Source organism: Danio rerio, chromosome 12 (assembly GCF_049306965.1).
Source record: "Danio rerio strain Tuebingen ecotype United States chromosome 12, GRCz12tu, whole genome shotgun sequence".
Lineage (NCBI taxonomy): Eukaryota > Metazoa > Chordata > Actinopteri > Cypriniformes > Danionidae > Danio > Danio rerio.
In genome coordinates, this window is record NC_133187.1 from 24,403,970 (window position 1) to 24,431,482 (window position 27,513).

Genomic DNA, 27,513 nt, shown 5'->3' on the forward strand with positions numbered 1-27,513 from the left:
ATTGGACAACGTAGTTACTTGTCGTCTGAGAAAGAAGTTCAGAGTGCACATCAATCAAGTTCGTCGTTGATGAATCCAACGTTGACAAACGGTAAAAACTTCTTTCTTAATAATGTGTAATATTAATAATTTAGTACTTGGAGATGTGAGTGTATGTTTTTTTCATTTTTTATAGTGTTAATTTTATTTTTTTAATCTTTATTTTTATATTTTCGATCGCCCTCATGAGAGTACGATTGTAGTGCCAAAGACCAAGCTGCGGATCTAAAGATAAAAAATATATTGTTTTTTCATTTAACACGCAAATATCGTACACAAAGTCTTTCAAAAATTTGGGATCAGCAAGAATTGTAATTTTGTTTATAGAAGAATGCTTCAATTCATGACCATTCAAAGCAGCAACTTTTTTTTTTTTTTTGTGGATACTCACAAAAACAACAAAACCTTGCTTTTATAAACTTTCACTTACTTATCTCATCTGAGGTGATCTTTAGGTAAAAATGCTTCATCAAAATATTTAATGAATCTGAGAACAAAGTCTACATACATGCCCTACAGATTTCCTATATGTTTTGCTGACAGATCATTTAGAATACTGCTGCATCATTGTTGTAAACATTTGATATTTCTAAATGTAAAATAAAAACATCTAACATTTCTGCACACTTCTGTGTGTTTTTTTTCTGTAGGCTCATTACAGGTGCCAGCACAATGTTCATGTTCGACCAGGCATGGCTAGTCAACGACGCCTGTCAAAAAACACATGCTCTGGGGCAAAAAATGGTTTGCACTTAGGTAAAGACTGTAGTCAAAAGGGGAGGATCAAGTAGGTGAGTTAGAAATGTCACAATTGGAAAACATTTTAAGTTTTTTTAAGTTTTTTTTTTAAGTTTAAGAAATTTTAAGTTTCTTTGTGTGATTTGTTTTTATTTTTCAGGAACAATGATCCCCATATTCCCGCTTACTCAACCTCTGTGCGCTTGTACAATGTGCATTGAGGCACAAGGTTGTAGGGGTCACTGTAGTTGCCACCACCGCAAGAGCTAACGCTGGCTGTAGAGATGCCACCATGTCAGAGGCTGAGCTGCCAGTTGCCACCAGAGCTATTGCTGCCACATGCACCAGAGTTACTGTCAACAGAACCGCTCACAGAGCCTCAACCACAGTCAGACCCATTCTAGCAAAACTGCCAGAGCCTGTGGTGCTAGAGCTGGCAGATTTGCTGCTGCCATAGCCAATGCTTCCAGAGCCACCGATACCACCACCTGAGCTCCAAGATTGGCCACCTCTGCTAAAGCCAACTAACTAACTAACTAACTAACTAACTAACTAACTAACTAACTAACTAACTAACTAACTAACTAACTAACTAACTAACTAACTAACTAACTAACTAACTAACTAACTAACTCCTATCAGAGCCACTCTACCTATTTCTAAAGTGAGGACAATTTATGCTTTATAAATCCCTAATAAATGACAATAAAAGGCTCAGTGTCAAATGAACAGTATATCTTTGTAATCCTAAAAAATAAAATTACTGTAAAGTTTAAATATTGCAGAATAACAGGAGTGTCAAAATACGATATAAAATTGGATAAAAAACAACAACAATATAATAATTTAGCAATATATTATGATACAACATTATAATGTTATTTAGTTATTTACTGTAACTTTATTTTAGTTAAGATTGCAAAAATGTATTTTTCATTTGATGCAGATTCATTTATGTCTCTTCAAATGATTAGAAATGAATAAAGTTGTGTTTTTTTCCTCTGTTTAGAAAATAACTGAGCCTTTAATTGTCATTTATAAGGAATTTATAAAGCATAAATTGTCCTCACTTTAGATTAGGTCACAAAACTGGATGAAGTTAATATACTAAAGCATTTATTAACATACAAATAATTATTAGTACATGTCTGAATAATAAGATATATAAATGTTAATTTGAATGGTTTATTAATTATTAACTTACGCATTCTGAATGATCTTTAAAAGCCACGAAGTACTCTCAAATAATTGGTTTGTACATGATACTATCCTTTTAAATTGATTTGCCAATCGTAATTAAAAGCAGAAGAAAATAATTGGCGAGCACCTATGGTCAGCACCTGCTCTTAAGTTAGTACTTTTCAGAAAAATATTAAAAAACATCTTTCAGATATTAGCATGGCTCCACGAAGAACTAGAAAAGTGAGTCAGGATTCAGACGGTTTTTTTGTTTTTTGGGGGGTTCCATAATTGTTAATATTTAATGGACGAAAACATGATTATTACCAAATAAATTCTGTATTCTTAATAAATGAAAGGGTCGAACTTTAAAATTTTGCCCAACATTACCCATGTAATGCACTTTTATCCAAATATTGTGATGTTACTGATATTTGCACATTTTGTAAGAATGAGTGTGAAGACATTTGTCACTTTTTTTTTCCTTGCGATGTATCATCACTGTTTTGGAATGATTTAAATTTATATTGTTTTTCCAAGGTTAATATGAGTGGTAATTTGCACCTTAAGGATGATATTTTTGTTATTCTGAAAAACAAAACAAGTCGTTAGAAGCCACTGTGAACTTTCTTATGTTTGCTGAAAATTTTACATTTACAAACAGAGGTCCCTTCAAAAAAATCCAATCTTTATAGACTTCCTATGTAAAAAATAACATTTAATTAAATCACTTATATTGAAAATAAGAAATATGCTTCTTTCTTCAGCAAATATGATGAGATCCTTCATGCTACTTGAATATTTATCTCTTTTTTATTGCATCATTTCTTTTAACTTAAAAAAAAAACTAAATGATGTATTGTATTTTGGTTTTGCTCTTTATCTTGTGTTCTAATGTGATTATTGTGTAAAAGAACTGTCATCTTTTACTGTATTCTAAGTTGTATTATACAGTTTCTTGAAGTTAATATATATATTTTTAAATTACTAAAACTAACAAAAAAAGAACTAAGACATTAGGCAAGAATTTAAAGATAAAAAGAGTTATTCCAAGAGGGAAAGTGGAGAAAAGCTTGGCTTCAATCATACAAATTTTGCATTTCAAATAAATTAAGAGAAATACATTTAAAGATTTTATATAAAATATATCCAAGCAACATGTTACTTTCCAAATTTACACATATTGAGAAAAAAAATTAATTTTGTAAAAACAGTGAGGAATCCTTATGTCACTATTTTGTTGATTGTCAAAGTGTGCAATTATTTTGGCAAGATTAAAATAATATGTTAATAGCATTGATGAATGCTAAATAATTTATTTGTTGTTTTGAAAATGGTGATAAACAAATTAACAATTTTGTTAATTTTGTCATTTTAAATGGTAAATGTCTTCTTTCAAAACCTCCTCCTTTATACAAGGTTTTTGTCTTATTGACTTATTAATAAAACTTATTAGGCTAACTTATTCTGTTAATGAAGTCTCTCAACGCTGTAAAAAATGTAAAAGCTCCGTCTTGTAAGCTATTATGAATCTGTTTTTGGCGTCTTGTAAATGTTTTCCTTTTTTTTTTTTTTTTTTTAATTATCTTTGGAATTTTTGTTTGTTGTCTCAAAAAAGAGCTGTGTCAATCTCTGTTCACTGTAATCATTTTCTTTTTTACTGCTGTACGTTTTATTTGCAATAAAAAATACCAATAGCGAATTGAAAGCTTCATATCTGAATGCTTAAATATTATTATTAATAATAATAATATTAATAACAATAATAATAACTAAAACGCTTATCATTTTAGATTTTATTCCACCTGCAAATGAATTCTGCCAACGCGTGAACAAATCTGCGCTCACCCAGTCCAGTAGATGGCAGAAGTGTACCTTTTAAATTGATTTGCCAATCGCAATTAAAAGCAGAAGAAAATAATTGGCGAGCACCTATGGTGAGCACCTGCTCTTAAGTTAGTACTTTTCAGAAAAATATTAAAAAACATCTTTCAGGTATTAGCATGGCTCCACGAAGAACTAGAAAAGTGAGTCAGGATTCAGACGGTCAGGTCGACGACCAGCAGAGCTTTGAGCAGAAGATCAGACTCACCAAGAGAAAAGAGCTCTTCATACAACAGTTTGAGAAGGAAGGTCAGTCATTAAGCCAATACCGTTTTCCAGATTTTCTGTGGGTTCTTAAAATGTATTAGGTAGGTTTAAATCAAGTGTTAAATTCGTACATGTATTCATTAAATGTTGCATGCCATGCAAAATGCTCAGTATAGTTAGTTGTTTTACAATAAAAATTATAACATTCGTGAATCAACATTTGTATTAAGTCTTGTTTTCTCAGAATGAGCAAAATTAATTGTTTAGGCTTAAACAAGAACACATTGTTTAGTTTTGCTGTAAATTCTGTTTGATTTGAGATGATTTTATGGATGTTTTGATACAACTCACAAGCTATTCTGGTCAGTTTTAGCAGAAAACAAGACTTGTATCATGTAAGTTAATTTTGCTTGTGTGTGTGTGTGTGTGTGTGTGTGTGTGTGTGTGTGTGTGTGTGTGTGTGTGTGTGTGTTTGGTTCACTGGAAAACATAAAATCCAAAGGAACAATGTAATTTACCCTTATTTCCATAATGCTATTCAAACCTTAAATTATTTGTGTTACTTTATTTTGTGTAAAAGAATTGAGGATGGGATAAAACATTGTGTGCTATAAGTTAAATGCACATTGTGAGTATCCTTTCAAACTGTTTTATCAATTTATCATTTGTTTTAAACGGGTCACAAAGACGCAATATAACCTGCAGAAACCCTGAATGAATGACTTTGTCTTTCATTGGAACAGCGCAGGACCGGATAAATGAAATGGAGGCTAATCTGAACAAATTATTAGCAACAGTGGACAGAGTCTTCAAAATAGAGCTGATGAAAATGCCGCTGTCACTTCACACCACGCTGATAAAAGACCTGATGAACGGTACGACAACTACAGTTTGTCCTGTCTGCATGTTATATAATGACTAGTAGCAGCTTTAATCTTCTAATGTGTTTTTCCAGATGATGACACGTCTGTTGGCGAGGTGACGATGGCTCTTAAGGTAAAGGGATTTTGCTGGCCTCTGGTGTTCACTTAAGATAACAACAACACTTAAATGTGACCTGCTGCTTGTTTTCGATTTTTTTTTAGTGTGCCTCTCCAGAAATTCAGAAACCCCTGTCTCGAAAGCCAAGCAAAAAAGGTTCCAGAAAACTTAAGTAATGTTTTCAAATGTAACTTTTATATGTGTTAGGATTAAAGTTTTGTTTTTTTGTAGCTTTAAATGCCTTGGCAGGGCAACAAAGGTCGTCGAGTCAAAGTAAGACTCCAATTGAAGGCCAAAAGGTACTTAACTTCTGCTTCTATTCTTTGTGTGGGTGTTTAGTTTGTTTCACTAATGACTTATCAAAACAGAAACCTACAAAGAAGACCCTGCACAGCAGTAAAAGCACTGGGAGTCTGAGGTAAACTTTTTAATTAAATTGAACTCTTTTGCAGTCTTTATTCATTTTTAAGCTGGAAAATATATTTTACAGGATTTTTTAAATACAGCACAAGCTAAATTTAATAAAAGATTTTGATAATACCAAATCATAATGTATTAATATCAACAAATGCTTGCTTTTTATTTTATTTTATTAGTTTTACTTTTCAATAATTACCACACAACAAAACAGCAATACAAATATAGGAAATAAGCATGATAATACAAATAAATAATGGTAATAATAATTAAAATAAAGAAAAATACATTTAAAAAAATTAAGTTATTATTAGAAAACAATTGGGGCATATACATGGTTCCAATGAAAATACAGTGGCAGTCAATGGGGTAGTGGGCATATTAAGCATTACACTGCTGCTCAGAATTCACACTATGTTGGTCCAGGTGATAAGGAAAAGGTTGCCATATATTGCAAAACTTATCAAAATGATCATCAGGACTCTTCATGTGCAATATTTGAGTGAGATAAGTTAACCATGTCTTAAATTGAGGAGTAGAATCTGATTTCCACAGTTTTAGAATGACTCTTTTAGTAATAATCATTCCATAAATTATGATGCTTTGTATGGACTCATTATAATCCAGCAGAGAATGAGAGTACCCAAATAATTTGGGTCAATTGTAAAGGTAAAACCATACATATCAGAAAAGCATTTAAATGTCACACCAGAAATCATAAAGTTCACGTCCAAAAGAGGTGGATCAGGGAGCCTTTAGCAGACTTGCATCGGTCACACGTAGGGGCAATGGGGAAACATTTTTGTAATTTAGATTTTAAATAGTGCAGTCTATGCATTACTTTAAACCCAATTAATTGATGCCTGGAATAAATAGAGCAAGATTGAACTCTACTGAGGTTTTTCTCCCATGTATTGGTCTCAATCTGTATGTCCCTGTCTTCTTCCCAAGCATTCTTCAAATAAATTATAGAGTAGCTCAGTTCTTGAGAAAACGCATACAAAATCTCAAATCAAGTGTTTGGAATCGGGTGAGCCCAATAGTAGACTGGCTGCAATTTTAAAATTGGATATTGCATGGTAATTTCTAATCTGTAAATGTTGAAAAAAAGTGTACTGCGGGGAGAGAAAACGTTTCTTTTAGTTGAGAAATAAGGCAAATTTTTATTAACATATAAATCCTCCAGGGTGACAAAACCTTTTAGTCACTAAATATTGAATGTCATGTCAGCTTGATTTTGCTTTTCTACTTTTTTTAATCAAACTTACTGATATAATAAAAGACCATCTTCCATAAGGACTGGAGATGTAATATTTTATAATGTGTTTAATCAAATTTAGGTGGGATGTACCAATGTATTGAGCACCGATATTGGATTCATTTAAAGCTTTTGGCATATCGGCAATAATGCGAAAAGGTTTACTAATTACATGGAGGAAATGAGTCCAACTTTTTTCTCAGTTAAATGATTAAATACTTGCAATAAACTAAGTATAATCTTTACAAAATGTCAGACTAATATGTACAAAATATCAGATGTGCATGGGCAAAGCAGCTCGTGTGGACCATTATCAAGCACTGGCATAAAATCCATTGGTTAGTTTGAGCTAAAACGTCTTAAACACTAAATAAAGCCATCTGCTCTGAGTCAATCTACATCTGAGTCAATATTTTTCGGTAGCTGAAATATTTATATTTTACATATAGCTACATCATTGGCTTTAAGTTTTGTTATACTTACATTTCTTCACACAAATTTCTTGATGTTGTCCCAACACAAATTGATTCAGTTAAATTAATTGTTTTAGGTTCAATTTAATTAAATTTGTAAGAATGATTACGTTATCCCAAAGAAACTTCAGAATTGTTACAACTCATTTAAAGTAGTTTAATCAAGCTGCAAAAATCCCTTTGAGTATAAATAAAATGTTTTCTTTTGTCAAATAAAAGTATCTCTTAGAAGTATTGTCAAATCAAGTTTAAAGATTGTCATATTGTGTTTTTTTAATTTTAATATTTGTTCAACAAATCCAAGCCATGTTTAGTAAAACTATTTTAATGAAAAAAAAAATACTAACTATAGTTAACAAGTATCATAAAATACTCTTTAAGTGCTTTAAAATTGCATCCCTAAAACTTTGTACATTAACTCATTCAGTCTCATTTTAAATTTATTCTGAAGACCCCTTGAAAGTTAGCTGAAGTGAGGAATGTCAAAGGGTTAAATGATTGTTTTATTAATGTTATGCTTTTTGTTATTGGTTAAATAGTGGATGAATTAAATGCAAATCCCTTTTGATTCTTGTTGACAGATGTGCCTCAACCATCAATGCCAAAAGAACTCAAGGACGGGTTGTCAAACTCAGTGACCAAGCAAATGCTTTAGGGGTTCAATTTAGGTAACATTTCCTTTCTTGAGTGTTATACTGGTGAAGATCTCTTCATATGTGTGTTGGCACTGACAAATCTGCTGTTTACAAACAGACAAACAAGTCGCTCTGTTGGAGATGAATTGATGATGGCTACAGCCACAATAGTAACTTCCCATGGAGAAGTGAGTTTGACTACATATACATTTTTACACTTCATTTTACTCTTTTGGCATTCATTTTGCTGGTCTTTTTTGCTTTCAAGACTCTGTTCCTTTCCGAGGACAATAAAGATGAGATCAATGTTGAGCTGCTCGATGACGCAGCCGTAAATCAGATGAGGAAGATCAAGGTTAGAAAATCTCCAGAACTTCATGTGTGTGCATGAGATGAAGTCCACCATAACCAGCAGTTTGTGACCTCTTTATTGCAGGAACTGATGGACTATCTGTGTAACAAAGTGAGGATCAATAACACATGCTAATGCTTTTTTAAAATCCGTCTTCTTAAATAATATGAATAAATAAATGTTATTATAAATGCAATGGCTATTTCTAGATTATTTGGTTTGGAGTGTGATAAGATTTTTCCCATCATTTTCAACATGACTTCTTAACGTAACTGTAATAATTATTTTATATATTTATTGCATAAATAATATATCATATTATTGTAATTTTAAATATCATTTGTAATTTTTTTTCCATATTTTGTTACATTTTACTTGGTTTCGAAAATGTTGTAGAACTTTGTAAAAAGAGAAAATAACAATTAAGTATATTAAATGACTTTGGGTACTAGCAAATATTTAATAATTAACAATTTATTAAAATAAATGATTAATGGAGTCAATGTTGACATTTTTAGCTTTAGTTTGTTGATTTTTTTTCGGTGACTGTCTTATTTAAACGCTAGATGGCGCCAGTCCACTTATACATCTTGCTATTTTATGTTTTTCTTTCTATTAGAATAAATATTAACTGTAATCTAAATATGTAAATCTAAAAATCTGCATGTTTCAATGAAACTTTATATACAGGAACTAAAATCATTGCTTTTTCGTTTGGTTTTGACTAAGTGGAGTCATTGGCATATTCATACGAGGGAAGAGGCAGGGAAATTCAGGTGTACAAAGAGAATATGCGTGGGATTCCGCGTACGTAGTGTTTCATACATCTGATTTTTTTTTACTGCGCACATCTACAGCTTTGTCCGTACGCAATGTTTTAGTATCAGTTCAACACAAGTCTTTGTACATGAGGCCCCTAGTGACTAATTTTGATCCCTCTTGTTCCTTTCATTTAGGCTATTGATTCATTTTATTATCACTGTGCATCCTAAGTTAGTGAATTAAGGCAGTAATATACTTTTTTTATAGTAATAAAGGTTACACAACAATACCGTTTACATAAACGCAGACGGATCATGGCTTCAGTCATGTAAACAAGTGTTTTAAATGATATTTTGTTCTCCTTATTTCTTTCAGCTTTATTTCAAATAATATAAATGTTTAAAGGTAAAAATAAAGCTTTATGTTGGGCTATCATAAGCTGTTTTTTAATTTTTTTTCGTGAAATTGTCTGGTAGGCATTTGTAAAAACGCAACCATTCAGTTATTAGGCTGTCAAACCTGTCATTTTATTTAATTATTTAGCCTTTATTAACTTGTTTTTAGGTTACATTTTAATTTTTAGGGCCATGAGCTACAAGTTAAAATAAAATTGATCTGCTAATTGTATTTTAGCTGTTAAAATAGGCCTAAAATATATTTTCTGCTGTTTAATTAAGCATTAGCAAATAGCAGTATAGCCTAAAAAAATACATACTTTGTATAATATAAAATATCTAAATTTGTGTTCTGAAGGTTGAAATGATGGAAGTGTTAGTAATTAATGACAAAAAGAATTTTCAGTTTTGAGTGAACTAATCCTTGATGAAAACTGAGGGGTCACAAATTATTTCTGAGGGGGGCAATGCCCCCTTTTGCCCCCCATAGCACCAGGCCTGACACAACGTCTACTAGTCAGCACTGTAGTCTGTAAAAAAAAAAAAAAGGTCAGCACAAGTTTTCTAATGTCATTCTCGCATAAACTCCATTTCCCAGAATGCATCTGCGGCTTCAGTGCGGCTCGTGCAGGGATGATGGTGCTGAGGCAAATACGCACGAGCGCATCACAGCCATACGCCAACACCCAGTTCGTGCATGCGCCCGCAACACTGCGCACTACGTTTATTACCGATCCTATAGCACACATAACCACTTTTCCAAAATCGGAGGTGCGAGGCGCTTAGTATTGATTTTTTTTTTTTAAACACCCATTGTGTCGGCTTTAGCGCTCGTGCACCGGGCGGTTGATGAAAGATGTGCAGCGCGCGCTGAAAGCTGAAGAAGATCTGTAGATACGCATGACATTGGGCTCTGGAAAGGTCTGCAGAGAACAATGAGCACCGGTGAGTGTGTTGACAGCGTATCACGTACTGTATACTAATCTGATTACCTGAAAGGCCGGAGATTTGTGTGTTTGTCTGGTTCCACCCGCCACCGTCGTGCTGAAATGCGTAGTGAAAGCTACAACTGTCGGAGTGTGCAGGCTGTTTCTGCGATTGACTGTGATGTGTGCTAGATGCTCAAAACACCGTAGTACACACTTGGTGTTCAGTAGCAGGTGACGATAAATAGCCTACTGAAGTTTGTAACTTTAATAAAAATCAGTGCTGAAGGGTTTATTTTTTTCAAAGAACTGGCACAATCTACAAAATGAAATTTAATTATGATTTAATATGAAATGAACAAAGTATATTAAATTGTAAAATGCAAATGTGTGTTGATTATAATGTTATTGGTGTGGTGATTAATGCTGATTCAAATGAAAATACATGAAATTGAAGTTTCTCAAATTTTTGTAGACTGCACACACTTCGAAATAAAGGTATGAAGTCTGCTGTTGGGGCGGTACCATTACAAAAGATACATGTTCTTCCATCATTACTACCTAAAGTACATCAGGTATATTAGTACATTATTACTACCTAAAAAGTGCAAATGTGAATCTTTTTGAAGAAGTACAGCCCCAGTGACGAAGGGATAGTTCTTCCACAATAAAAATTGCCATTTACTCAACCTTAACTTTGCACAAACCTGTTGGAGTTTCTTTTTACGAAAGATATTATGAAAATGTTGGAAACCTATAACTAGGCCTGAACAATATCATGTGTGCATCAATATCACAATGTGTAAATATGCAATAGTTACATTGCAGGGTTAGAATATTTACGAAAGATTATAATGATGTTATTAAATATTCTTTTTTTCCCCAATTATTTATACAATGATGACTGCTATTTTACGTTTGCTTGTCCAATTTCTGTATATGAAAACTTCCCAGAAAACCATAAAGCACTGTTTATTTATTAATTTTCCCTTGTAATTTATTATAATGTATACAGATGCGGACTACTGCATAGACTAGACTGAGATGATCAAGTTTTTGTTCTATCAAAATCAATTAATTCTTTTCAAATAGAGCTTTTTAAATCATTTGGTGAAATTATATTATTATCACACAATATATATATATATATATTGAAAAAAACAACATATTGCAGTGTCTGAATTTTCCAATATTGTGCAGCCCTACCTGTAACCATTAACTTATTTTTATTTCATATTATTCAAGTCAACGGTTGCAGGTTTCTAACATTCTTCAGAATATCTTTTAACAGAAAATGAAACTCATAAAGGTTTAGAACCACTTGAGGTGGAGTAAATTTTGCTTCGGTGAAATATAATTTTAATGACATGCATTCGATTTAATTGCTTTCATTGCCTGGACTGGCATATTTTAGTACACTGTAAAAAAATCAGTAATTTTCCGGTTATTTCCGGCAGCTTTGGTGCTGGAAAAAAAAGTAAAATAACACCCGTTAAATTACAGAAATTTACTGTGGAAAAAAACAGGTTGTATTACAGAAATTTACCAGAAATTTAAAGTTAAGTAAATTTCTGTAATTTAATGTTTGTTATTTTATGGTAAATTTCTGTAATTTAACAGCCGTTATTTTACTTTTTTTTTCCAGCACCCCAGCAGCTGGAAATAAACCCTAAATTTTTTTTTTTTTTTTTTTTTAACAGTGTAGCATGAAGAACAAAATGGTTAAACTGTATAAAATGATCAAATACTGATAGCAAAATGATCAAATACTGTTAGCAAATAAAGAACTTTCTCTATTATTGAATCATTTCATGGCTTCCATCAAACCTTATTTCTGCATCCTGCAAACTTATCTTATAATCGCTGCAAAACTCAGATTGTTTCACTTTTGCTAATCCTAAATATAGTTTACATTTGTTGCATGTCTTGTAAAATTGAAAATATTCATCTCTCTTTTGCTAACAAAATTAAAATTTTACTTTTGCATTATGCATATTTGACCTGTTTGCATGCATGGAAGATGCATAAAGTTTAATAGAAATACACATATTCTAGTTTGGAAGTGCAGGGATAATACAGGCTACAGTACAGTCATTCAGTATGTGGTTAAAGTTAACAGTGAGGTTGTTAAGCAGGATGTCTGCTAATTAGAATGATAATCCAGGATCTCTCTCAGGTATTAGCTGATTCCGCTGTCAAGGTGGTCAATAACTCTGACTTTGATCAATATTTTGAAACGAGAACGCTTTTGTGGAGAATGAGATTTGTGTCGTCTCTCTTAATATGTCATGTTTGTGGAGTAGTTGCTTAATGTGCTGTACTATACTGAAATCTTGCTCAAACCATTACATTGTAATTTATTTATTTAGAAATGTTTGTCTGGAGAAGTAAATGAATTGTAATAATGCACAATCTGGTTAAATGTATACCTTCAGTGTAACTACTTTCCAGCCAGCATGAATCGTGCTAGAAATTCAGCTCATATGACACTGACTGATGTAAAAGCAGAGCATTAAATCACAATGGGAGTGACTTTGGTGTGAAACTAGTACATTAGGACTGCAGTTCTGTACTGGGATGGTTCAGGACACAAAGTATTTTTATATCGGTTCATCAAGTTCTGTACAAATAACTTTTTGTGCGCAAAAATTTGATAAAAATACAACAACAAGATACTGAAATTAGTACAGCACCTAACAATGATCTTTTTGCCCCTTTTTATAAGATGTAAAATAAGTCTCTGATGTCCCTAGAGTATGTTTGTGAAGCTTCAGCTCAATACGTCTTGAACAACTCTCTTTTAGGACTCATCTCCCTTTTAGGCCTTGATTTTGTGCCATTTCGGTGACTGTTGCTTTAAATTCAAATGAGATTGTGCTTCCTGCACTCTTTTCAAAAGAGGGTGGGGCTACAAGTGCCTGTGTCAGCATAGTGGCCAATTCAAAAACAAGACTAACATTCTATACTAATGATGCAGTGTTCATTACTAATGGGTGGCGCTTTTCCCCTCTGATGACAAGTAAAAAGAGAGAATGTTTTTTCAAGTGTGATTAATATACAATAAAATTATTACATTTTTATCACTAGAAGTTGATTATATCCACCGACTCTTGCCACACAACTGTATTTAAAACCCTTATAAATGTGATTTTTTTTTTTTACACAATAAGTCCCCTTTAAATGCACTGGTTGAAACTGAGAGTTGCTTAGTCAAACTTTAAACTTCCAGTGGGGGGAAATAAACTGGTAGTTTATTCATTTGACTAAATTTTCAAATATCTGCACTTTATCTGAAGATTTTTATCATTGAGATATTTACTTAGTGTTTACACTGTATTTCATGACAACATATCATACCTTGTTATTTTGGACTTAAGAAATAGTCACCCACTACCAGACTCTGGTGGATGTCTGATTCGTGAACAAGCTGATTCTTTGCAGTAAATTGATTGCAAATCAAATCGAATGATTTGTTTCTAAATTGGATTGATTCACTTGTATCTGTTCTGGAAAAAAATAAAAACTCGACTGTCAGAGTAAGTCTCTAGGTAACAATATACTGAATGACAACTAAAACGAGGGTAAATCAAATGCTTTAATGCTGTTGTGATCACATTTACATTGTACAAAATGTTGTCAAATTGTAACAAACCCCATCACTAACATTTTATTTAAATTGATTAGGTTTGTTCTTTGACCCATAGTATTGAAATAACCCGGCATTTTTGGTAGTTTTTTCTCAGTGTTAATACCTAATGCATATAAAAATGCATTTGCACATTTTGCTTTTGACACATTCATAAGTAAAGCTGAATTAACATTTTAATTGTAGTAATATTATTTTAGTGTATATGTAGTTTTACTCAAGCACATGATTTGTAGTGATTTTTCACAATGAAGACAATCATAATATTCTTCATATCTTATATATGGTTCAAGATGACAAGTGTGTGTAGCAAGTGATTGTTGAATTTGCTTCAAAATAGTCAGTGTGTGTGGGTAACATTACAAGTAATGTATTACGCAATAACAAATAAAAATTTCTGTGATGGCGGTATTCTCATTATTTTGAACACATAAGAAAAGGGGATTGTAATCGCAAGTTCTGAAAGAGATCAAGCCTCAGGCAGGTATGAAAAAGTAACTCAATAGTAATGTAACCTATTACTTTTCATATAAAGTAAGTAATGCAACTGCTTAATTTTTGGGGAGTGACTCAACATTGTAATGCATAACCTTCAAAAGTAACTTTCCCCAACACTCAAAACAATGCATATGATTAGATGTGTAGCTTTTTTACCTCATAAAAAACTTGATCATCCAGTTTAGTTTGCTGCCGATTGCTCAGTTATAAGCATCCATATCAACAAACCCTAAACTACGTTATTGTTAACCTTTCAAAATACCCAAGCTCTTTTAAAGATAGACAGATTCTGATTGATTGTTCATATTTTTTTCATTAAAGCCCTGAACAAATCACAACTGTATTGTTCTGTTGTTCTTATGTTAGTGTACAGTTGACAACATTTGATTTAAATGGGTTCAGCTATATCCACGATAGTGTTTTTCAGCCAATGATGAACTTCTGGTGACAGCTTTATGTGAGTATTTTCAAATTCAAAGGTTCATTTCACAACATTGCTTTTGTAATGTAACTCAGTTAAATGTAACTCAGTTTTGTAAGGTAACTCACTTAAGCTATCATTTAGTTGTTAAAGTGTAAAAAGAGATGAAAGACCATTTAATCGAAGGCACCATCATTAGCCGCAGGCCTGCTCAGAAACTTATTGAAAATACTGGGGTAAAATTAATTTCTATATTTTAAAGACATGACGCAGAAAGATATGATTTAATGCAGTGCTTCTTGTTTGGTCTTATACACTTTATAGCGTATCTCAACCAGGCAGTGAAGATCTTAAACACAGTGATTTTATATGGGATGACAATTAACTGGAAGTCCTGGGTCTGGCTGACTGAAATTAAAAGTTTTTGTGCATATAACTCATTGGATCAATACATTTATTCAAAGTTGTCCTAAAAATTTTCTTAGGAAAGTTTTGAAAAACTTTTTGACCCCCTTCAAATGTTGACTACGGTTGTGGCTGAATTCTGCATTGCTTTTTGTGCCATATCCTTCTTGCTCTTTTAAATACCCTTTTTTCTTGTGTGTGCGCACGTTAAGACATTTGTTCCTTTTTAGTAGATACTTGGTTGCAATTACAACAATGTGTATTTTGTTTCAATTGAGCAGACTAGATGTAAATGTTTTACAGATGTTGGAAGCAAATAGTGAAATAGGCAGCGGATGATCTCACTCTTGCTTCAATAAGTCCCTGAGAAAAAGGCTCTAGTAATTATCCCTGAAATCTAGAGTGGGCTTGTGACATTTTCCTTGTCCTGGTTTTGTTGGTGCTGACTGTAAGAGAAATGGCCTCCAGCTTCTCCATCAAACACCAGCTACGGTTGGGATATAATAAGGCGGCTCATTTTTCATGTGACACGGGAGCAGTTTTCAGGCTATTTAAAGAAAAATAGGAGAAATCAGAAAGGAGGCACAAATTGGATATCGTGTATGAAAAAGTGGGTTTGAAATCTACACTTTTGCCTTCTGAGTGAACCCTGCTGGTTTTGTTAATTGAGGCTTGGCTGGATGCATGCTGGGAGAATGTCATCTCCTCATCAGCAGGTGTGTTTGCAGGGGCGTTACAAAAACCGCTTCAGTGTATTCAATGCGCATGTGCAACCTCCCATCTCACATTTGTAGTTTAACATCTGCTTTCTTCATATTATGCCAGATGTTTTTTTATGGACATAACTTATTGTCACTGGTGTTTTCAATGCCAATATTGTTTTACTTCTGTTGTGTGCATTATGGTCTGTTGTATTATGATGAAAACTAATACTTCTTGACCCTGACCCTGTGACTTGCCTGTATTCATAAGGTAATTATTAGAAAGTGGTTATGTTCAATGCAATCTCTCAGCAATTCATATTTAGTGGCTAATTGTTATGCATGTCCATGATCTCATTCATACATTCTGCTATGATTTGATCATTCTCCAATGATGGGTTGAGGTTTGAGGGGCACGTCATGTTTTTAATCATATGTGTTCATACAAATTAACAACTTTTCTGGAGCTTAATAAGGATTAGTCCACCCAAAAACGAAAATTCTGTTATTAATTACTCACCCAATCTCTTATGCCATTCCATTTCCTTGAAACAACATTTGTTCGTCTTCGGAACAGAAATGAAGATATTTTAGTTGAAATATAAGAGCTCTCGCATCCTCTAAAGATAGTAATGGTCAAGAGTTGTTCAAAGTTAGGAAAATGAAGCAGAAACATTGTCAAAACATACCATGTAACTTCAGTTGTTCAACTGTATCATACAAAGCTCCAAGAACACTTTTGTGCACCAAAAAAACTGTTAAAATAACTTTGTTTGCCAATGTCTTTGGAGTCAGATTAGAGTGCCCGTTTACAACAGGCAATATGGTGTTTGTGTTGCGCTGCTGACTCTAATGGCAGTACATTACTCTGGCCTTAGTGAGTGCAAACCAGAAGATATAGGTGATTATAGACCAAGTCACTTTACAGTTTTACACTGAAGTTACATGAAAGGTTTTGACAATGTTTTTAGTTCCTTTTCTGAATTTTGAATGTCTCTGGCTGGCCCATTGCAGTAAATGGAAGGTCAGAGTGCTCTCGGATTTCATCTAAAATATCTTAAATTTTCTTCCAAAGATGGATGAATGTGTCAGGAGTTTGGAACGACACAGTGGTGAGTATTAATAATAGAATTTTCATTTCTGTGTGAGCTAACCCTTTAAAGAGCTGATTCCATCTTTCACAATCGTATGTAAATTATGCAAGATGACTTCAATAATATAATCAGAAAAAGTCTATTCACACACCCATTGACCCACCCAAAGACCTCTCCTTAAAGAAATCAGGAATGTAAACAAAAGAGTTGGATTAAAACATCAGATGTGCATGTAAATGTGTCACTCTCATCTTCATGTGAACTTATTCAGGTGGAAACAGATCCTGAATCCGTGTTCATGAACAGTTTGCAATTACATGACACTCCAGATTGGGGTTCATCTGGTTTCATCAGATTTTGTTGCTAGCATGTTCTTCATGCACTGAAACAAGTCACAAGCATTCGCATACGGTTTTCTTTATTTTGCACTCTTTGAATGTCTCTAAATATATCTTCAGACTGCCGTTTTTATCTTATCAAGCAGGCACCTCATCCCAGAACCCAAGCTGGAGGCAGCAGATCTTAAAAATACACGTTCTTGAATGCCTTTTTGTAGCTCCTTTGGTTTAGCAATCTTATTTTGTGCTACATGTATATAGGATTTTTAAAAATTCGGAGGAAAGCAATATCCTAGATAATATGTGCATTGGATGAGCATGACAAATCGACTTTACAATTCCTTTTAAAGGATGATTTTTGATGCATGAATTTGCAGATGTAGAAACAAAGCTGCATTTGACATGGCTTATTGTCATGCGTGTATTTACACAGTTGCATCATTTAAAATCTCAATGCTGTGATTAAAGAAAGTCTTTGACAAAGAAATATTCAATGTGACTTAAGCAGATGTGAATGTGGTGCAGCAGTCAACACTTTTTCAACTCATTTTCACATTTCATATCAGTGGCTAGGTTTACATGCACCAAATTTCCTCAATCTAAATGAATTGAATCTGAATACAGATCTGTTTACATGTGCCCTAAACATATTGTTACATGTAGGAGATATCGGGGATGAAAGTAACATTTCTCATAAAAAATTAAGATAATTCTTTATTTTACGCCCTGCAAAGTACAGCGTAAGTACTGTGAAATAATGGTGTACTTTTCTGTACGTATAGTACAAGTATAAAGAACGTATGTGTAGGTATAAGGGAACAAACTGTAATGCTTGGGTAATAAGGTGGTAACAACCAGATATGCAACATGCAAAGTACTGCATAAGTGTATTAAGTTTATGGTGTACTTTTCTATAAAGTGCAAAGGAACAAACCATAGTGTTTGGTTAATAAGGGGGTAACAATAAGATATTCAACATGCAAAGTACGGTTTAAGTATACTGAATTTATGATGTACTTTTCTTTAAGTATTGTAAACATATAAAGAATTATGCAAGGATGGTGAGAACCTAATGCAACCTGCAAACACCTGCATAAGTACATTAATAATAGTACCCTTATTCAGTGCTTGGGTTTTATATGGGGCTTTTAATCAATAAAAAGGTTTACAACCTGTGAATTTATAAAACCTTATTGTATACTGTATGTATTTTAAATCTGCAATTCAATATCAAAATATATTTCCATATACTACTTACCTTATGAGTTACTTGTCGATCTCACCACCGTCAGCAATGTCTCAACATCAACAAATAATTTTGCATGATATACTGTAGGCCTTCCGTCAGGGTTCAGTGGGGTGGAGGTGACCAACTGTTACATTTCAGTGAAGGTATAGCTGATGTTTTTATAGAAAAACATAGTGTGTAATTTGGCCTTCATTAAATTAAAACTGCTAATATAGTTTTCTCTTGTTCTTTCTGTTCAAATATACACTTGTGCTTTGAAGTCCAGCTTCTTCCCTGCTTTTTCCCTGTAGTTAAAGGCTGAATACAGCATTTGTGGCTTGTAAAAGAAAGCTTTTCTAAACTTAATTTTAAAAGATAATGTTTTTAGCAGAAATATGGTTACTAATATGTGGTTACTAACTCTAAAGGGCGGTCTATCAAAATCAGGTGTTATTTTGTTTCAATGTAGAACATCTACAATTTAACTTAAACAAAAGTTGCACATTGTTACTTTTGACCCCATAGGCAGGGACGAAAGTAACACAACAGTATTTGCTAGAATTACTGGCTTAATCCTGTTTATTTTAAATGTATCTGACATTGACCTTGTTAATGTTAACTGTTAATGTTGTCCTTTAATTTCGCAAAAATTATTAAATTGCATTTTTCTTTTTAAATTTCAGCCTTATATGTTTCAAAAGCAACCCAACAATGCAAAATGTAAAAATGTTCTTAATTTTTTGAATATTTTTAATTATTATTGGCAATATGCATTTTTTTCATAAAACATAATCATAACACTGAAAACTCTAATGTGGAAGTTAAAACTAAGGTATGGCTATTATGAGTGTGACATAAATAACTAGACATAAATAAATAGTGTTACTGTCGTTCCCGCAGAAACTCTTGATTTACTTCTAAACTGAAAAACTCAGACACTGCAAACTTAAGGATGTGTGGTTGCACTAAATAACCTGTAGATTGATCATTAGTGTGACGCATAAAAAGAGAAACAACATGTAATGAAGAAAAAAAAAGAACTACGAAAATAATTAAAATTTTGCTCTTAAAGGGCCATGACACCCCCCACTTTCGGTTAAAGTCTACTTCAGAATTTTTTCAAAAGATGCATGATTAATGGGCGTGGAGCTTCGCGAGCATCGGGCAGGAGTGGGCGTGGCCAGCAGGGGAGAACGTGAGTGAACGAAGCTAGCTCACAAAATGAGACAAACCGTGAGGAGACGCATAAGTTTATAGTTTACAAAGTTAAAATGCAAAGAAATAAACAGTGATTTAATGCCCTGCTACACATAACCACAATTTATATAATTATAAAGAAAAGTGTGTTCATGTAAACCGTATAAATGGGGACTTCTCCCTCAATCCCCGTATCCAGCAGACTCAGTGCAGCAGGTCTCTCCTGACCTGTCTATTTTAACCATTAGCCCTGCTGGTAATCTGGAGGATTTAGGCAAACACAGCAGCACAGTGATGTGTCTGAATGTGAACGAACTCCTGATAAAAGACAGCGTCCGCCATTCTCTAATTCTCGTGCTGCTCTCCCGACAAAAATGCTAGCAACAAACACAGCTTTGCTGTATGATCGGCCCTGACAAGATCGCGGGGGAAAACATGCAACAAACCCAGTGGATCATGGAAACAAACACATATGAGCATTCATGAACGGCTAAATACTGTGTGCCCGTGGGTCCGTGACACAGCTCGGGCTTGACTCTGGCAGGTCTCATGAATAATTAAGCAGCCGGCTCTTCTCATAGGATAAGAAAACTCCGCTATAAATAATAATGAGAAACCGACGCGTCATCATTGCACTTGCAGTACTGCGCTACGTCGCCGATTTTGATCCCCCCCCAAGAAACATTTTAAAACCGGAAGCTGAAATTAGCTGACAAAAGCTCAAAATTATCCAGTTTTCCCCACAATTAAAGCTGACAGGTGCTAACATTGTCTTAACTGATGCTCAACACACACAAATATGTTAATATATAAAAAAAAAGTTATCCAGGGTGTCCTGAACCTTTAAAAACTAAAATTCAGACCTAAACACCACGGCACGTGATGCCAAAATCAGCCGATATCTGGCAGCTCCATTAAGGGTTGCATGCTGAATGTGCTGTTATAGCCTGCAAAGCAAATGTTGTCAGCGCTTCGAGAAAATCACTTTGTTACTTTCATCCCATGTTACTTTCGTCCTCACTCTCTCTTGCATTGTTATCTGACATACATATCTACTTATCTATTTGTAATTACTGTTTATAGCTAATAACATGTATATTATGCTCATTTTTATTTGCCAATACCTGATTCTAGTTCATATGACTTATATATTCTGTACATCCATCTGTAAATATTATCCATAGTTATTTATAATTCACTTTTAACACTTTTAATATGACTTGTATATTATGTACACTGTACATCCATCTGTAAATATTATCCATAGTTATAGTTATAATTTACTTTTAGCTTATACCTATATCCCACACTTGCTGCTATTTTACTACTGGTTAGACCTAAACTGCATTTCATTGACTTGTACATGTACATGTGTAATGACAATAGAGTTGAATCTAATCTAACATCTGTTTTGCATTCATGCTCTGTAGAGACAGCATGGACATGACGCCAACAGAGCCCATCGTTATTGTTACACATTTATAAATCTGCATTGTTTTTTTTTTTTTTTTTTTTGTGGACTTTTGCTTTTTCCGTCAATCACTTCTTTCGAAGTTTACATTTAAAACAAGAACACAAGCTTTTTTATAAATTCTGAATACAATTGAGAAAGTAGTCAGATTCAAACATTTACATGGTCCTTTGTTGCTGTTTGGAAAAGGAATAAACTAACACTTTCGTTTTACTTCCGATCATGCCCAGTTGGATCAATTAAGTTGTTTACATGAATCCAATTGAACTGAGTTATTTGGCTGCATGTAAACGTAACAATTGTGACAGCGGTAGTTGATTTAGAGTCTCTTTTTCTCTTTCCTGAATGGGATATTTCTGTTCATTTTGAAAGTGTTTCTCCCGTAAGAATCAGTAAGTTGTTTATGTATCTTTAGCTTGGAAGAGAATGTTACAGTAGTGTGTGATTATTCTCAACCATTACCCCTATCGTCCAGCTATGGCAATCAGAAGGGTGCTGAGGTTATGAAGACATGTCCAGAATGTCACATCTTTGTGTTAAACTGATCAGGTCTGGATTTACTGACGGTCAGTGCTGTAAATCAGCAGACAGAATAGAGACGCACAACTTGGGGTTAGACATTTTAGTCTAAATTAATTCTTAGGAAAACTGCTGTAAAAAATGACAAACTTGAAACCTGTGTTATTACTGTGAAACCAGTGTAATTATCATTTAGAATATCCCTTTTTCCTAAGTGACCCAAACAATGAAACTCAAACTACAGTACTAATTTTAAAATTGTGTAAGTAATACCTCGGGTGTGCATTATTTTCATTTAATTTCACACCTTGAAGTCAATTATTCCACTTAAATAAGAGACCTCACCACACACCACAGTATTTCAAGACATTTGTCAGGATTTTGTTCTCAAACAGCCCCTTTGTGTGGTACCAGTTTTTTGCACGCCATTCAAAGCTTTTTATTTTGTTTTGATTTTTAATTTCTGTAGGCTGTATAATAACTAAAGTTATACCGCATAATATGTAACCATTATGTTGTCAGAACTTATACATAATTACTATAGCTGTGTGTTATTTGACCATATTTTCACATTAACAATCAGAGTCAACCAATCGGCAGCACTGTAGTTTAAAATAATATAAAAATATGATTAAATAGGTGGTGCGGTGGTGCAGTGCGTAGCACAGTTGGCTCACAGCAAGAATTTCTGTGTGGAGTTTACATGTTCACCCAGTGTTGGCGTGGGTTTCCTCCAAGTCCTCCGGTTTCCCCCACAGTCTAAAGACACATGCTATAGGGGAATTGGGTAAGCTAAATTGTCTGTAGTGTACGTGTAAAAGAGTCTATGGTGTTTGTCAGTGATGGGTTGCAGGTAGAAGGGCATCCGTTGTGTAAAACATATGTTGGATAAGTTGGCGCTTTATTGTGCTGTAGTGACCAAACAAAGCTTTATCTTAAATTCTGATTATTTCTGTAGAAGTTTCTCAGTTGCCAAGTATTTCTGTGTAAAAGCAGGCATACACAATGCGTTTTTTGTTTTCACCGTCATATGAAATCTTACAAAAAAAAATTCCCATTGGAAAAAAATGTGTGGAAGTTGTTGATACGTACCATTTGAAAGGAATTTATGAGCTGAGAGGAGTTGATTAAATCATTTTAAAACTTAAAAATCAAAAGTTTGAGAGTTGAAGGATTGTACAAGCCGATCTGTCAATCCTGCTGAAGTTAACCAAGTTTTCCCAATGCTGTAAAGGAACCTGTATGTTTTGAAACATTGATCCACACTGTTTAAAGAGTTAATTCACCCAAAAAAGGTAATGCTTTCTTTTACAACCTGCAAAGTACCGTGTAAGTACAGTGAAATTACGGTGTACTTTTCTGTAAGAGTATAAGTATAAAGAAAGTATGTATACACTTGTGTAGTTCTTTGTGTTGAATATCTTATTGTTACCCCCTTATTAACCAAACATTATGGTTTGTTCCTTTGCAATTTATAGAAAAGTACACCATAAATTCAATACACTTATGCAGTACTTTGCGTGTTGCATATCTGGTTGTTACCCCCTTAGTACCCAAGCATTACAGTTTGTTTCTTTATACCTACACATACGTTCTTTATACTTATACTTCTATAAAAGTACACCATTATTTCTCTGTACTTACAAGCTACTTTGCGAGTTGTAAAAGAAAGCGTTATTTACTCTACCTCATTTGGTTTTAAACTTTCGAGTATCTTTCCTGTTGATCACAAAAGAAGATATTTTGATGAATGCTGATTACTGGCATCCATCGACTTTGATAGTAAAAAAAGAAATTACTAGTCAGCTAGCATTTTTTAAAATATCTTCTTTTGCCTTCAACAGAAGAAACTGAGTAAATAAACTATGACTTCATCAAATGAAAAACAAGGATAGCTCTCAGTGTAAACTTGCTTATTTCACTAGTTTTGTAACTGGAACTTGACTGAATTTTTTTTTCTCTGTGATCAATCACAGATTACTGATTATGCAGTGTAATATATTATTATCAAGAGTCAACACTTAGCAGCAGGTCTGGTTTGATTACAACAAATTCTAGTGCGCGATTGCTTTTTATGTGAGGTTCTCTTGATGTTGCATGAATTTAACATGAATTCTTTGCACCGTATTGATTCATTTACACATTTTATAAACTGATAAAAAGCCATTACAATGGATGCATAGTTTTGTATGTTACAAAATCTAAATCATTAAAGCCGTTTTGTTTTGTATCTTTAGGTCTTCTAAATGACAGCATCATTACTGCCAGAGCCAGGATTAAACATAATATTCACTTTTCTTTTTTTTTTTTTTGGTCCAGTCCACACTGGACTGAATAACTAGTGTAAACGCGCTCTTAAACATGACATTCTGAAAAAAGAATCAATGAATGAAATAACTGAAGAAAATTCTTAAGCTTCAAAAATCAAAGACACAAGCGAGATAAAGTCACAAGCAATTTATTGAAGAAAAAACAAAAAACAAAACATATAGAATCAATCAATGGTTATTTTCTTAGTAAATACACTCTAAAAATGTTTTGCAGGAATCCCACTCTAAGCCAGATATCAAATCTGTTGACTTTTTTTCCTGACTTTTACTTACTTAAAAGCTGAAAATCCACGACCTACTGTATAATGAACGGACAAAAAAAAGCCTGATCTCAACGTACAAAATCACTCATACGAAAATGTACAATTTTAAAAAGGCGGTGTGGTACCCAACCCCACTCCTAAACTCAATCAGCATTTAGGGATGAGCAAATCGTACTAAACTGTATGATTGAGATCATACAAATTCATACGGATTAGCCACTAAATCAAAAAGATACGAATTGCCATGAGATGGAAAAACAGGCCACTGTTTTGTTTTTATTGTTAAAATTATTGTTTTTATATCACAAACATAATTTTGTAGGATTTAAATTAAGTACAAAAATGAATAATTTACCTCAGATTTGGAATAAAATCTGAGCTACTTGTTTTTTGGATGGCTACAATTTCTTTCCCATAATTTATAGCTCAAACATTAGTTTTACAAATTTGTCATTTTCTTTTTTGTCACCTTTTGAACTCAAAGCTCTTAAAAAAATCTCTGATAGCAACAAACAAACATAAATCTCCGATATCAAATTACATGGACAACAATATTAAAATTCCCCGATCTTCAATGTCTGGGATAGACTTTAAAATTCCATGACATTCCGGAAATTCCATGATCCGTAAGAACATTTTAGTTAATGAACACATTTACCGAATTGCTTGATTACAGTTGTTTTCCATGAATAGCCACAGTCTTCTCAGCCTTGTCTGCATGTGCTGCTGAGATTTGACACCTGAGTGTCACTTCTGTGCTTCAGAGGAGTCTCAGGTTTCGTGGAGAGAGTGAAGCACCTCAGTAAATTATTCATAACTTGAATCTTAAGGGTGTCTTAGTTGGAGTGAGTAGAGCTGGTTCCTCATCCGTTTTTCTCTGTTATCTCTCTCCTTCTGTGGCCTCTATTATTCCCTCCATTAGCTCAGGCAAAGAGGTTTTAAAATGAAGTTTGAAGTGACTTTCAAATGGAGATCAAAGTGCAGAGAGGGAATCTGAACTTTTTTTTTTTTTTTTTTTTTTTGTGTAGGTGTGAATGTGCGTTGTGTGTTTGGACACTAATGAGATTCAAAGCAGACCGTGCTTTGTCAGCTTTCTGTATAGGGTTTTCTATAGAGAGTGAGAGAATGTAAGAATCCCCAAGAACAAATTGAAATGAATAGCTTATTTGTCATACCATCAATAGATGCATACAAATGACCATAATGTGAGTCAGGACTTTCGGATGCATACATCTCACAGTTTTTAAAGGTATAGTTCTGCCAAAAATGAACATTCGTTTTCAACATGCTCATGGTTTACTCACACTCAAGTAGTTCTAAACTTTTATAAATTTCTTTCTTCTGTTGAACACAAAACAAGATATTCTAAAGAATATTTGAAAAAAAAAAACAGCCATTGACATTTATAGTAGGAACAAGAAATACTGTTAGTAACTTTTTCCCCTCAACATTCTTCAGTATAGCTTGCTTTGTCTTTAACAGAAGAAAGAAAACTAAACAGGCTTGGAAGAAGTGTAGGATGAGTAAATGATGGCAGAAATGTCACTAAATGGATTGACAATTTTTTTCTTGTCACCTCATATTTCAGTTTCTCATCAAATCATGACCAATCAAATGCTCTCTGTCACTGACATGCTCCGTCCCCCTCAAGAGGCTTTTCATTTGATTTTATTTCATGTGCTTGAGCTCAACCACTCTCACTGGCAGCTGTGATAAAAAGCAAACGCTATTGGCTGGTATTTTAAAGGGGAGGAGCTACTCTATATCCCACACTTTATTTGTGTTTCAGTTGAGATTACGCCAAAATTCTGATTAAAATGCACATTTCAAAGCACTTTGGAGGACATTTATTGTAAAAAGGAAACTTTAAGTATTCTATCAGAGTAATAATGTTTTTTATGCTGAAGTTCTGGAAGCACTATGTCACTATGCCATGTCATAGCATGCTATGCCCTAACCCAGTGGTCACTAAACTTGTTCCTGGAGGGCCGGTGTCCTGCAGATTTTAGCTCCAACGCTAATCAAACACACCTGAACAAGCTAATCAAGGCCTTACTAGGTATACTTGAAACATCCAGGCAGGTGTGTTGAGGCAAGTTGGAGCTAAACCTAAGAGTTTACCTAAGCTCTAAGAGTTATCTACTTATTTGAGGAGCAACTTGAAAAACTTTTCTAAAACTATTATATTCTAAAACTATTCAATTTATTATGAAATATATATAGAAAAGTTCACTTATAGTTGAAGTAAATATAATTTTTTTCATCTGTTGCGTCTCTTCACTTTCATTCATGAATTTTCATGTGGTTCGTCATGGGATAGCACAGCGTGCTTCAGATGCGCATATCAGAATCGTGCCGGAAGTAGTATGCATCTGGGTACTTCTCACATACTGTTTTTTTATTCCATGAATTCAGACATACTCTGCTTGCATACTGTTTTTAGTATACTATATAGTATTGAAGTATGCAATTCAGACGCACCTATTATGTACCGCTAACATGGCAAATACAAAATAATTTAGTTATTACAAATTCTTTATTAAAACTTATGTAAAAATTATATTCTCTCCATTAAACAGCATTGGGAATGATTTAAAAAAAAAAAAAAAAAGAATTACAATTTCACAGGAGGGCTAATAATTTTGCCTTTAAGTATGTGCATAACTCTACACTCATAACTCACACACACACACACACACACACACACACACACACACACACACACACACACACACACACACACACACACATTTAAGTGGTTTTAAGGGTTGTCAGCTCATCCCCCTCTGATTATCCTCTACTGTGTCTATTGATCCTTATGTCCAGATGATGAATACCCTGAAACTATTTTATAATACTAACAAGCAAAATTCTGAAACATGTCAGTACATATACTACAGAAAACTTTACAAATTAATCATCTTGATGGATGAAGAAAACGAGCAGTTAGATTAGTGAGGCACATGTTCTCTGTCTGTGCAAATCATACAAAGGGAATTATGTAATGTTTTCTTTAAAGACTGAATTTGGCTCACTCTCTCCAACGCTGTTTTTTTTCTCTTCTTTTCCCCATCCTTCACTTTAGAACAATGCCTCTTTGATTATTTTTTTCCACGGATTGCAAGCACAGATTTTTAGGAGCATCTAAACACCCAT

The 27,513-nt window shown here is 33.6% G+C and overlaps 2 protein-coding genes and 1 long non-coding RNA gene across 10 annotated transcripts in view; all 3 read left to right on the forward strand.

Moving 5' to 3' along the window:
- The first annotated feature begins 13 nt into the window (after positions 1-13).
- On the forward strand, positions 14-3,655 carry LOC103911920 (uncharacterized). The gene is made up of 4 exons (XR_012387999.1): positions 14-91; positions 690-830; positions 938-1,441; positions 1,853-3,655. It is a non-coding gene; the product is annotated as an uncharacterized lncRNA (long non-coding RNA).
- A 208-nt stretch (positions 3,656-3,863) lies between these two features.
- Positions 3,864-8,359, forward strand: cdca9 (cell division cycle associated 9). 4 transcript variants are annotated; one of them, XM_073917293.1, is made up of 10 exons: positions 3,864-4,089; positions 4,796-4,922; positions 5,003-5,043; positions 5,133-5,184; positions 5,260-5,327; positions 5,397-5,446; positions 7,758-7,844; positions 7,930-7,999; positions 8,080-8,166; positions 8,248-8,359. In XM_073917293.1, exons 2-10 carry the CDS (start codon positions 4,811-4,813, stop codon positions 8,296-8,298), a joined length of 618 nt encoding a protein of 205 aa, XP_073773394.1. In that variant the 5' UTR covers positions 3,864-4,089; positions 4,796-4,810; the 3' UTR covers positions 8,299-8,359.
- A 1,649-nt stretch (positions 8,360-10,008) lies between these two features.
- ablim2 (actin binding LIM protein family, member 2) overlaps positions 10,009-27,513 on the forward strand; it is a 120,550-nt gene continuing 103,045 nt past the window's right edge. For all 5 annotated transcript variants that reach the window (XM_073918443.1, XM_073918447.1, XM_073918445.1 and 2 more), the window contains exon 1: positions 10,009-10,265. In XM_073918443.1, coding sequence (XP_073774544.1) covers positions 10,256-10,265 — 10 coding nt within the window. In that variant the 5' untranslated portion in view covers positions 10,009-10,255. The remainder of the gene's footprint in view (positions 10,266-27,513) is intronic.